The sequence below is a fragment of the Triturus cristatus genome, chromosome 5_2, assembly GCF_964204655.1.
Source record: "Triturus cristatus chromosome 5_2, aTriCri1.1, whole genome shotgun sequence".
NCBI lineage: Eukaryota > Metazoa > Chordata > Amphibia > Caudata > Salamandridae > Triturus > Triturus cristatus.
Genome location: NC_140588.1, coordinates 1076905146 through 1076918077, shown reverse-complemented (window position 1 = coordinate 1076918077; position 12932 = coordinate 1076905146). Strand labels below are relative to the sequence as shown.

At 44.0% G+C, this 12932-nt stretch overlaps 1 protein-coding gene across 7 annotated transcripts in view; it reads left to right on the top strand.

The window, feature by feature from the left end:
- Nucleotides 1-12932, top strand: part of LOC146829696 (uncharacterized) — a 462485-nt gene that overhangs the window by 91146 nt on the left and 358407 nt on the right. For 4 of the 7 annotated variants that reach the window (XM_085608402.1, XM_085608403.1, XM_085608404.1 and 1 more), the window contains exon 2: nt 156-226. The exons of the other annotated variants lie outside the window; for them this stretch is intronic. In XM_085608402.1, the coding sequence (XP_085464528.1) occupies nt 224-226 (3 nt within the window). In that variant the 5' untranslated portion in view covers nt 156-223. The remainder of the gene's footprint in view (nt 1-155; nt 227-12932) is intronic. 7 annotated transcript variants of the gene reach the window in all.

The following is a 12932-nucleotide window of genomic DNA, read 5'->3' as shown; positions in this document are numbered from 1 at the left end:
CATAGCACAGTTACCAAAAACCTGCTTTAGGAATCCATTAATGGGGCAATGTTTATGACACATCAGAGAGAAATTGGGGAAAGTATAATGTGGTCAAGCAATTCCTTGTGTGGTGTTAAAGGCGAGGTGCTGACGCTGCTGCTCTTCAATGACAGGTTGAAACATCTCAGCGGATTATCCTGTGGATTTGTGTTTGGCCTGTGGATGCCCTGTTGAATACACAATGGTAAGCCTCCAAAATCATGATCAGGGCATTGGTGGGTGCATGATCCTTGAATTTGAATGTGCATGCTCTGATCCCTTCCCATCACCTGCTTTTGGTCCATGTTGTCAGGATCTAGAAGTTTGTGCTACAAAACGCTGCTGGTGGCAAAGGCCTGGTAAACCTCTGAAGTGTATGAAATTTCAACAATTTAGTAAATGGGTTTTACACGACTGTGCCCTCTGCTTGCACCAGTAACATTACCTGCCTTTATGAATAAAACCAGATCTCTGTACACAGCAGTAATGTTTGTTCACAATCTCTTCATTTAACTGTGACTACACGTGCAGTCTCTCCACAACTCTAATCCTGAACTTTTCAGTCTCCGCACACAATCAGTCTATACATTCTGCTCAACTGGAACCCTGTCGCATCTCCACACAGTGAGGACCTCTCTGCACACAACTTGGGACATATTTAGGGAGTTAAGATGTCTCGCCTATAAGGTGCTCCACCATAGACATTCATGTTTTAAGAAGGGCAGCCTCTGAGTTGAGGATCCCATAATGTTACACTGGTCGGACCATCGGCAAATACCCCTTTTCCTTAATGGCACATAATCTTGGGTTTCTGGACACCGTAAAAGATTGCAGACATGGGTATAAGGAACCAAATAAATCTCGTCAAAATCTGAAGCATTGTCTACTTGTCTGCCAAGTCTATGGTCCGAATGGTTACACCCTTGCTTCCACGGATTTGAGACTCTGGTCATGATCATGCATTCCCTGCTTAGACCAAAAAGGATGAAGTTAAAGGAAATGTTACCAATGGTTTTCTGTTGAGATTAACTAGGAGATAGATGATGAGGTCCTCTTAGAATATGGCGTCAATACTGTTCACCTTCAGTTTTGCCAGATCTATAGGCCTGCAGAAGAGCATACAAATGCATTTTAAAGGCTGTAGCTTCCCCACAGCCCAAATCAACACTCTGAAAAATATGCCATAAAAAAACATTGTTAAATGGATGCCACATCTTACTCCTTCACGTTTCTGTCCCAGTTGCTAGAAGCAAGAATTTCTGCCAGTATTTAAGCAAAATGACAAACATCGGCTTTTTTTAATATCATACTTTGACCCCTACGTTTCTTTGGCAATCACTAGGAAACAATTTCCCAAGGGTTTTGGACTTGACCTTTCCTAGACCATTGTTAGTCTTAATCTTTCGAAGTTATTCCACCAACCCATTGTGGCAGAGTTCCAGAAGGGCATCCACATTACACTTTTGCTTATTGGATAAACATGGCAAGCATCTTGCTAGCCCAATGCATCACCCTGGACCACCTCAAGACTTGCAGAGTCAAATCTTTCTTAAATCGCTGATTGACCCATATCTCAGTAATGTAACTTTTATATTGAATCACTTCAGTTTGAAGAGGATCCCGGCCTTTTAATTTCATCAGTTAATCACAGACCGCACAGTTTCTCACCTCCATTGACTCCTCATAACTGGGTACAGCAGAGATTGCCCTACTTCAAGTGGATATCTCTTAGCCCTCGACTCGAGTGACTCTTGCTTGCTAATCCTGCTGGGTGTGTTGGCTGCCTTTGTTGATCAAGGGTTTCTCCTCAATACTTGAATCACAGCCTGGCTATTTGATGTAAAGCCCTCGGTTGGTCCCATCCTACCTGGCCAATGCAGCACAAAATGTATATACTGAAGACTTAATCACACTGCCAATCACTCTTCTACAAGGTGTACCTCAAGTGTCCACCCCTATCCCAAGGGCTTTAATTGTTACTTTTAACCACTTGGCGATGCACTTGCCATCTGTAAATTCGTAGCTGTAATATGTGATCCATACCCTCTTGCATCTGACCGTCTCCTCTCGAGATTTCTAGCGTCTTTCACAGGCTCTGGAAAAAACACTTGTGTGACCTAACAACTCATGTAACACTATTCTTAGAAATAGTTTCTGCTCCGCTCGCCCTCCCTTGAAACTCGCATTCTGCCTTGACTAGATTCCTTAACCACCCTCCGCTACATGCTTGCCCTTATATGGAGATGTATTAGAATGTGTTTTGATGCATTTATGATGCTGTTAGAATGGGGAGTTGGTATTGTAGCCTACCTGCCTTTGTTCTTTGTGCTTGCTGCTAACCTCTGGGGGAGCGAGGATCACGGGTGAGCGTGCTCTGGGGCGGACAAACATTACGTGGTTTTCCCGAGACTCGTGTGGAGTAGGGCTGCCATTTAGGGGGTAGTTCGGGTCAGCGGGCTAGTTTCCCTGACGCTATAAATGAAAGCGCTAACGCGACCGTGCAGCGGGCTCGCCGCTGGCACGCCAACGGCATGCCAGTCTGCTCCCGCCCGTGCTCAGCGCCAGCACCACCACCCTGCCCGATCGAACCAAGGTGAAGCTAACCTCACGAGGTATTCAAGATTTAGTTATTGGACTTGAAGCCAGTCGGTAAATCCACTGGCTGTCTGTTTCTCATATTCAACACAAGACCAGGGTCTTCCTTGATTATCTGCCCCAACTGCAATTCTACTTTGCCTAGACTTGCCTACCAACCTATTAAGCCCATTAATGTTGACGTTTCTAAAACTGCGGTGCCCAAATTAATAGTGATGAAATGTTTATTGCTCAATGCCAGGTCTTTGGTGAAGCACAGTGTTGAGTGTTCCTTGCTTATTGAGGTGGAGATTATTCAAATTGCTTTTATCACTGAAGCCTGGACAGATGAAAGCTCAGGCTTGTATTGTAAAAGCCACTCCGCCGGGGTTTCTTTGCCATAATTTAAACAAGCCAATAAGTAGAGGGGGGTCTTCACCATAATATATCATAACTCACTAAAGGCTGCCTTTCATATAGCCTTCAATTTAGTCTGTGAGGCTCTCTCCTTTAGCTTCAGTTTATCATAGCATCACGTTTAAGGGCATTTTATTATAAAGACCCCCGGGACCTAGGAGGGGTTTTTTAAATTCTATTGGTAATCTGCTGGAAGAGGGTCTTTGCACGGAGTCCTTTACAATCATGGGAGACTTTAATTACCACTTGGAAACATTGATGGACCCAGATACAGTGGCCCTTATAGATTTGATGAAAAGTGCTGGCCTAAATCAGCTGGTGATGGGCCCCACGCATATGTCAGGTCACACTATGGACGGAATCTTTTCAAACCACCCTCAAGTGCGGTATACGGGCTCATTGCCTCTGACTTGGACAGACCATGAGGCTGAACTATTGAAGTTAACCCTGGCCACTCATAAGGCGGAGAAGGGCACTAGGAGTCAGATTAAAAGCAGAGCCTGGAACAAAATCGAGAGCACGGACCTACAAGATGCACTCATGACCTCTGTTGGTCAGGTACCCTCAGGAATAGGAGGCCGTTGCTCATTACACAACATGGGTGGAGTTAGCCTGTAACAAACCTGCCCCAGTCAAAGCTCTATGTCCTAGAAGGTCCCAACCAACAGCCCCCTGGTACTCTGAAGAACTGAGGAGACAAAAACTCTCCTGTAAGTCTCTAGAGCGGAGCTGGAGGAAAGAATATAAGGAAGAGGAGAAAGAGTTACAAACAGTCTCGCCATTTATAAGCAACTCATATTTGAAGCAAAAAGTTTTTTTTACAAATCTAATTAATTCAGCAAAAAAACTCTACTAAAGAACTTTAAAACGGTCTCACTTTTGGCCTCCCCCAGCCCAACAAAAATTGATGCAAGTCAGGAACTCTGCGATGACATTGTCAGGTTCTTTTTGAACAAGGTAGAGGTCATCTTCTCGGACTTTAGTCACCCAAGCCTGGGAGGTACAGAAGCTTTGATGGAGGGAAGGAGGCCAGTTGCTGACCCCTCCCGGTTTTTGATAAATTTGTGCCACTGTCCACAACTGACACTGAGAAATTCTTCCTTTCTGCAAGATCAGGCTCTCCCTATGATCCTTGTCCAGTCTCAGTGGTCAAACTGGCCCCGGTCCCCGTGCCCCTTTTTGTTCACCCCTCTGTTTAATACTATGTTTGAAGCAGGGCACTTCCCTAAATCTTGGAAGGTGGCTTCTATATTGCCTCTGCTAAAAAAGCCTAAGTTGGACCCAAAGGAGCCTAATTTTCGACCCATATCACGCCTCCTGCAACATGCAGAGTTGGTTGAGAAAACCATGAATTCACAGCTTAGTGCCTTTCTATGCGAAACCCACGTCTTGGATCTCACTCGTAAGGGATCAGAGAAGGGCATAATACAGAATCCGCCCTTATAAAATCTACGGGAGAGATGGGAGGCTGTGGACATGGGAGGAAAGGCTGCCCTAATTATGTTGGACCTGTCTGTGGCCTTTGATACGGTCCATCACGATGTATTGATGGACCGTTTGCTGCCATGTGGGATCCAAGGCAAAGCTTATGATCTCCTGAAATCTTTTCTGACTGATAGATCCCAAACTGTGGCACTGGGTGAATTCCACTCTAAACCTTTTTCTTTGCCGTGCAGAGTGCCACAGGGGTCTTCACTTAGCCCCACACCTTTTAATGTATGTATCCCCTTAGCTACTCTAATTGGTTCATTTAGGTTCAGCCTGACTCACTCTAGGAAGGTGAAAAACCTAGGAGTCATAATTAACGAGAAACTCCACTTTGGCGATCAGATCAACGTAGTGGCATCATGTACCTTTTTTACAAGCGGAATGATTAAGAAAGTTCTCCCCTTCTTGCCGGCTGATAGCCAGCATACTGCAGTCACTGCACTTATTATGTGCAGACTTGACTATTGTAACAGCCTTTAACATACAGGAAAGTTTTTTGAATAAATCGCAACTGCTGCAAAACGCGGCAGCAAGGCTGCTCACTGGCATTCCCAATTTTTCCCCTATTTCTAAGGAAATCAAAAAACTGCATTGGTTGGCGGTTAGTAAATGGGTGCACTTTAAAGCGATCTGCACCGTCTATAAGGCACTACATGGCATAGATCCAGACTACCTGAAACTGCAAATGCAGTGGTACGTACCCAGAAGAACCCTTCGCTCCTGTGGAGCCAAGTTGGTGATAGTACCGCCCATCAAAAAATCTTCTTGGGGTGGGAGAAGTTTTGCGGTGTGCGTAGCAAAGGTCTGGAATGATCTTTACCTATATCTGAGAGGCTCCTGACCTCCTCACTTTTCGGAAGGGACTGAAAAGCTTTTTTTTTTTTTTTTTTTTTTTTTTTTTTTTACGCTTTAACGTTGCCTCCTAGCTTATTTTCCCAGTGAACAGTGGTTAGCGCCGGGACACCCTCTGGTAATTGCCGCGCTTTAGAAATGGCTATAACATAACCTGTCCTAGGAAAAAGTTGTTAACTTGGCTTTCAACTGGAGGTCACTGACTTGACCACTATTTGTCTTGGAATTAAGAAGAGTGGAGATCGACCGTGATTTGTGTCGAATTACTACAAAATGTTAACCGTGCATAATCCCTTAGTGAAATCCTTGATGAGTGGCAATAGCTCCACATTTATGTACATTATGTACATTAATATAGGTGTTAAATCCCAATTTCTTTTCAGAGAGGTGTAAAAGACCATATCTCTAACTAGGATTTAAAGACAATGGTGCCGCACTTGGTGTAGTCGAGACAGGCTTATGGTGGTACCTAAGAGTACTCCAAAAGTCTCATCAATGTCTCCCCTCAATGCTACCGTGCATGTACCTGGGTGCCTTACGTCAGGCAACTCTGCTCCCGGATTTTCTTAGTAGAGACACTTTTGGAAAGGGGGGATGCCCTCCCATCTAAACAGTGCTTCTCAAGGTAAGAAACCATTGCAGACCCTCTTAAATGCATTTCAATATATAAATGTTCCACAAACCAGCTAACTTTCATCACTGGTTAACTTCAACCTGGAGTTTGATCCTGTAGAACACTGCAGCCTTTTAGCTGTTTGTGCTATAGAAATACCATATGCATACATAGATGACTGCAGTCTCTGACCATCATGATTTAAAAATGGTACAGAATACTCCCTGGCAAATGGGTGTACGTTCTGCGCCCCTCACCACCCCCAGTTCAGAAGAAAACCAAGCCAAATCCACTCATTCTTCAATACACCTTGGCATAGATATATATGAAAAATATTTACACTTTACAGAAACTCACATTCACTGGATGTCACTGAGTGGTGTCACTGAGTGGTGTCATGTCATCACCAGTGGATTGCGGGCACGCGAGTTATAGATGGCTCAACTAACTACAACTGGCGAATTTCTCTGGTTTTATGAGTCACCTGTCCAACTAACTATAACGTCCTGAAACCTATGGGTTTTTCAGTGAATTTCTATGGTTTTTTTAAATGCTAATTCCTAACTATAACGTCTGTAAAACCTATGGTTTTTTTTTCAGTGAATTTCGAAAGTTTTTTAATTAATTTAATTTTAATATTTATAAATCTATAATTTTTTCAATTTTTTTTGTTGTAATATTTTGGAACTCGTTTTTTTTTATAAATAAAAAAAAAAATGTAATGTTTTATATCTTCCCAAAAATGTATGTTTTGTTTTGATAACTGAAGTACCGTACCAGTAGTGTACCAAGCTCCATCAGCATGCGAATCCTATCCGCCATATTGCTGAACTCGTAACGGATGCGCATTTTGTATCCGGGTTTGTGGCACCGCGTCCCGCGTACCATAATATACGTATGTGTTCGCACCAGCTGCGACTTTGGTATGCGACGGGTACGCAGTACCAAGCTGCGCCTTATGCCATGTACGTATGGGGTCGCGCGCGTTGCGTATGCGATGAGTGCACGCTGCCAGGCCCTGTGTTACGTCTTAGACGTATAGTGTGGCGCCGGGTACGCCGTTCACTTTTTTTTTTTTTTGTCTCTAAACTTATTAGTTTTAAGTGTATAAGAGAACAAGCGATAATCTAAAATATTTTAAACATTATACATTTCTATATTTCTAACTGTAATAAACTTATATTATGGTAAATATATTTTCTCAATCGAGTCAGGTGCGGCCTCCTTGCATGCTCGGTGCGCGATTAACATTTCACCTTAAAGAAAAGCATTTGATTGGTTCATAACATTTCCCATTGTAACAGATGGAGGACCCCACCCATTTTAGTCTACAGCGTTTGAGACTCCTCTTCTGCTTAGAGCTTTTTTGATTTTTTTTTTTTTTTTTTTTTTTTTTTTTTTTTGCTATGTAAAACATCTGACACTACACACAACATGCAACCATCATCTTCATCAATGTTCATGCTCTGTAAAGTAGCCATTTCACCTGTGATAGCCATGCATCTAAAAGCTACCGAACAGAAGTTTTCCCCACTGCCAGAGGTAACATGGTTGCATACACTGTACACAGCACAATGGACACAGATAGTGGAAGTGAGTACGGGCACGTGTGCTTGACTCCTTTTTATTACCAGGGTCACATATCCAGTGACGGACGTCTGTGCTGAATGCGTGTGGGGTGAGTGTAAACCAGCCCTCAGGCAATGGTTGCTGCTAGCATCAACACAACAGTAACCATTGGATCACACACACAGATTCAATAATAAAAGGGTCAATAGTTTGTGCTGCAGTAAGGTAGGGACATTAGATGTGAAATAATACAGAAAAGATTCTATCGTAAAGAACCATAAATTGTGGTATACTGAGATACAGACAGTAGATCTGAAATAATGCACAAAAAGATTGTATCCTAAAGGGTCCATCAGGTCTAGTGCACTCAGATAGCCACATCAAAAGCATTCAGCATGTGCACAGCCAGCGATGATGCGGGCGGGTCGTAGTAGGAACAATGTCTGTTGCCTACAGGACTGCCTTTTCTGCAATAGCGACTCGATCTGAATTGTAAACACTGCTGTCTGCAGTGTAGGCCAGAGAGCGGTCAGCAAGGGCCCACAGCCACGTGGCGTTGACTTGAGCTGCCCAGTTTGTCATGCGCGAAGCAGCAAAAACCATGTGCGGACCCTGTGATGCCTATGCGTGGTGTGGACAGAGCTCACTGGAGCAATGTTTTTGCCTACAGGACTGCGTCATCTACAATAGCGGCTCGATCTGAATTGTGAACACTGCTGTCTGCAGTGTAAATTGAAGGCAGTAGTGAGCACAGTCTTCCATGAATACTTTTTCTCACGTCCTCTTCACAAAATACAAAAACATAAATTAAACTAAACTCTGCAATAAATAAATCATATCGAATTGCGATCTCTGCTGTCAACAGTGTAGACTGTTATTCAGTGTTCTTTACCACTACCAAGAAGAATTTGGTCACTGTACTAGACCTATAAGTCATCTAAAAAAAAGTTCTTCAAGCAAGTATACTAAAAGGCTATTGTGTGTATTTCAATAGACGTTGTAGTTAGTTGCCTACTGGATTCTGTAATTAAACCATCACCACTCAATCTGAATTGTGAGCCCTGCTGACCACAGTGTAGGCCAAAGGCAGTGGTCATTCACGCCTCTCAGCCACGTGCCGTTGGATTCGAAAGCACGGAGTGGATTGGAGGGGGTACACACAAATCATCAGACTTTAACTTCTGACATCCTCAATCATAGAATCAAGACCCCGTTTCACAGTTCGGACCTGCTGTACCGCGGTGTACTCCAGCAGCTGCAGTCAGCCAAGCCCAATAATCATGTGCAGCAATTGGCTACGGAAGCACAGAGTCTGATGCACCTGAACGGAGGGAGTTCTGTGAAAACCAACAAGCAGCAGGTAATATCGGACATCGTCCATTGTGGGATCAAGACACCGTTCCACTGTTGGTACCTGTTGGACTACTGTGTTAGTAGTATACAGAGCACTCCACGGTGCTGGGTCTCAGGCTGAGCGCTGTCTGCCTGTGTCGCGGTAGCCAGCGTTGATCTCAGGATTTCAGCTCGCAGACCTCGGCCCAAAAGCTTACCCGGTACATGGTGGGCCCTCTTTCATATACGGCGGTGTCGAAAGGTGAACTGTGCGGCATATGTGCGTTGCAGCGGCCATGATGGTTTCTGGGTACCAGCAGGCTGAGAGCATTATTCCCGCAGCCACCTTTGCTCACGGCGTCCGCCTCGTGGCGGTGTAAGTTGCGCAGACCTGACAGACATGTTTTCCATTCCGTAAGAGAACCACACCCAGAGAAACGTGCCTTTTATTCATACCCCTACGCTAGCCTTGCGTATGCTGAGCCAGCCCACTACGCTAAACATTTTGGGGGGAGGAGGGGGCATGTACGCGCTATGTTTTCGTAATCTTCCCTACTGACTGTACTATCATGGTTGCGTCCACTGTCCACTTCACTCAATAGACCAGTGTATGTTGACATGTACATGTCTGTGCTCTGCATGCTCAAGTCTGTCCGGGACATCCCCTCAACACTTTGCATTGTATACTTTTATAATCGAGAATCACTTGCCACCTTCGCACATACTTTGCTCCCATCTCTCCCCGCATTCTGCATTGTGTGGCAGAGGTGCAATGTTTGGTTTGTGTACATGGCTAGCCCCGGTTCCCACAGTACGTAGTGTCGTCGTCTGCTAGGTGAACATGTTGTATGTGATTTATATAAGGTAGCGCGTTTATTTAAGAGCAGTGGTTTCTCCCATTTACATATCGTGTTAAAGAGGATACAGAACTTTCTCACAGGTGAAAAGTGGGACCACAATGGCAGTCATTCATTACTATGCAAGAATGTCCAACTGCACGACGCTTCTAACCTTACAGCCCCCAATCATGTGTGCTCTCAAGCACCCAACTCCCACAATCAGACCAACATTCACACTGCTTTCTAACGGCACTTATCTGGTTCTTAATAACATGGACTGCTACAGAATGTGAGCTGGTATACCGTATGTCCTTACTGTTTCAAACCGAGTAACTTCCTGTGGCAATGTCTATTCTCACCCACACAAAGTAACTCCCACAGTTCAACTTGGCCTTCAATACCTACTTTGAAAACAGATTTGATTAAACGGAGCAAACTGAAAGCGCTTTTGTTTCAAACAGAAGTGTCCCTCACTTCTCCAAGTAATTTATTGGCTGCAGATAGCACGAACCTCAAGTAAAATACACTCCCTTTTAAATACGAACCTCCTATTACACTTTGTGAATTGTTAGACAATTTTCAACACATCTGACATTTAAGCTCTGGCACACTTTTTTAACATAGTCTCCTCCGGCCTTGCCACAGGCTTTCAAACTGTTTTTGGTATAATACCAGACTTCATTCGATCATCTCTGGAATAATGGGAACAGTGCCCATAATTCTCGCTCTGTTTGCGGCCATCCTACTACAATTTTAGCTTGTAAAAAATGGCTGCGCTCCCTGTGGTAACAAGCATGTCCGACAGAATACGCCTCTACGCAAAGCTATATCAATACCATGGAAAAAATGGAACCACTGTTCGACTGCCTGCCTCAATCCTTTTTTTTTTTATCGGAGCCAGCTACAACATGACATTTATTTACACATATACAATCTGCGTGCAACCATCTTTTTATTGCAAAACTTGCCCATTCGACTGGCGAATGGATCTATGCCTTGCCAACATCCCAGCAAACGCTCCCGATATCCAGCAGGTAATGGAGTATCTTAAACCTTGAACTTGATTGTTTGGGCAGTGGAGCAATGTCGGATGCAACGCAAAAAGGTATCCTGGCGGAATGGGATTTCTGTTTGGGGAAAAAGGGGGTGGTGATGGACAGAGTTTCTGAATGATGCAGAATACTCTTACCAAGTCAAGAGATCATGGTTATGATCCATCACCGTTTTTTAGCTCACTGCACCATCCCAGCTCAGAACCTGGCTACATGCAAATTAGTCTGTACCTGTCCCAGTGCATGATGGGAACCGGGCAAACCAAACTACCAAGCCAATTCTTATACTGGGAAGGAAACAAGCTTCCGGGGACCGGTTTCTGGCATCACAGCCTTCGTCGGCCCGGCTTGCCTGAATCCTGATGGTGCAATGGGATTTCTGCGCAGCCGTGAAAGATCTCCTGCAACGTGTGACCTTTTGACAACATCGCAGATTGCTTGCCAATTCAAATTGCCGCTCCAACGTTCGAGGAACATTACTGTCCCTTCGAGGATATGAATTGGATTGCTTCATTTTTCTCACACGATGGCAACAATCGCCTCTTGGAACATTATGCATCTCAAGCCGCTGAAGAATTTCCGGACTGCAGTCTCCAAGACTTGTAAGAAATTCACTTTATTCGTATATTGATGATTTTCCAACTTTTTTGACTTTTTCCTATAAATTTTTTTTAATACACTTTAATAAGTTTCTAAGTATGCTTAGGCATTTGAACTCTGTTTTCATTATTGCCCCCTTACGTCTCCAGACTAACCAGGGATGGGTGATGTATGGCCTATGCAAATACGCTATTTACTTGCTAAATTAGCCTAAACCCGACATCCATTTTGAAACCATGTTTATTCTTTGTACACACGTCTCTCTGCCTTCCTGTTATCCACGAAGCCCTTTCACACAAATTAGCTCATCCTCTGCTCACGAGCTGGCGATCAAGGTCAAAAAAACACGGCATTGTTTAGGAACTGGTTGGCACAGTGTGGTAATCGTATCCTACCTTTTATTTTGATTCTACAATTTACAGTCTTTCATGTCTAATAGGTATTGTTTGTCACATGGAACTGTAACATGTAATGTGGAATTGACTGATACAGGAGCTTAGGTTTGAGTACAGCAGATGCGGTTGGAGTTTGCCTCAGGTGGATGCCTTAGCTCTTGCACCAGTGGGTCTATTTATGGCACTTAAATAACACTTTTTATATAACTTGCAGACTCCATCACTTTATCCCACACAGCCACTTTCTTAAACACACCTGATTTCACCATCGGTCTTCTTTGGCATTGCAACATTCTGCATTATATTCTTCACGATTTCTTTATTCCTGCTTGCTAAAACACTCCATTCGAGTCTTCAGCCCGGTAGGGGTGAGTAGTTTGCTTCCCACTCCCGCTATAGTCTAAACCCATACTAACACCACTTGCACAGCTATGCTACAGCAGCCAGTATGCTACAGTGCCCAGAGCACATCAGTTTACAGCAATCAGCTCACGGTTTCATCCCTGAGTGTACTGGCACCTCACCTCAGCACCATCTCTGGGCAAAACAGCACTTTCACACCGGTAGGGGTTAATACAGCGCTTCACACTCCCTGTATAGCGCACCCTAACCACCCCATAGAGTTCACAGCGCTCCTACCCTCTCTCCTACTCTTTTTGCCCTTTTTTCCCCTTACTCGCTTCAACAGAATCTCAAAATGGCTGCCAACACTTCGCTCGCAGCCAATAAGCAGCAAGATCGTGCTCGTAACGCCTCAGCCAATCAGATGGCAGAATTCCCAAATATTTATATCTGTAAATTTCGATATTTCTCCAACTACTGAACGGATTTACACCAAATAAAAGCGTGCTTTCTAGACCAAGACCCTGCCAAATTTGGGGTAATTCCGTTCACCCGTTAGACCTGTAGCCTGGTCTAAAGTTTCCTATGGAAATTAACATGGAGAGAACACGTTTTGGGACCCCCCTTTTTTCTCGGCGGCCCCCCTTACGAATCACCCCCAAACGTTCAACATAGCTGATGTGAACAAAGAATTAGTTTGGAAAATTTCATGAAGATTCATCAAACGACGCCAAAGTTATAAGCAAAACAAAAAATGCTCTTCCTATGGAAACTTGGTCCTCACTATAACTACCTACTGGCAACCGCCAGTATGATATATATATATATATATATATAT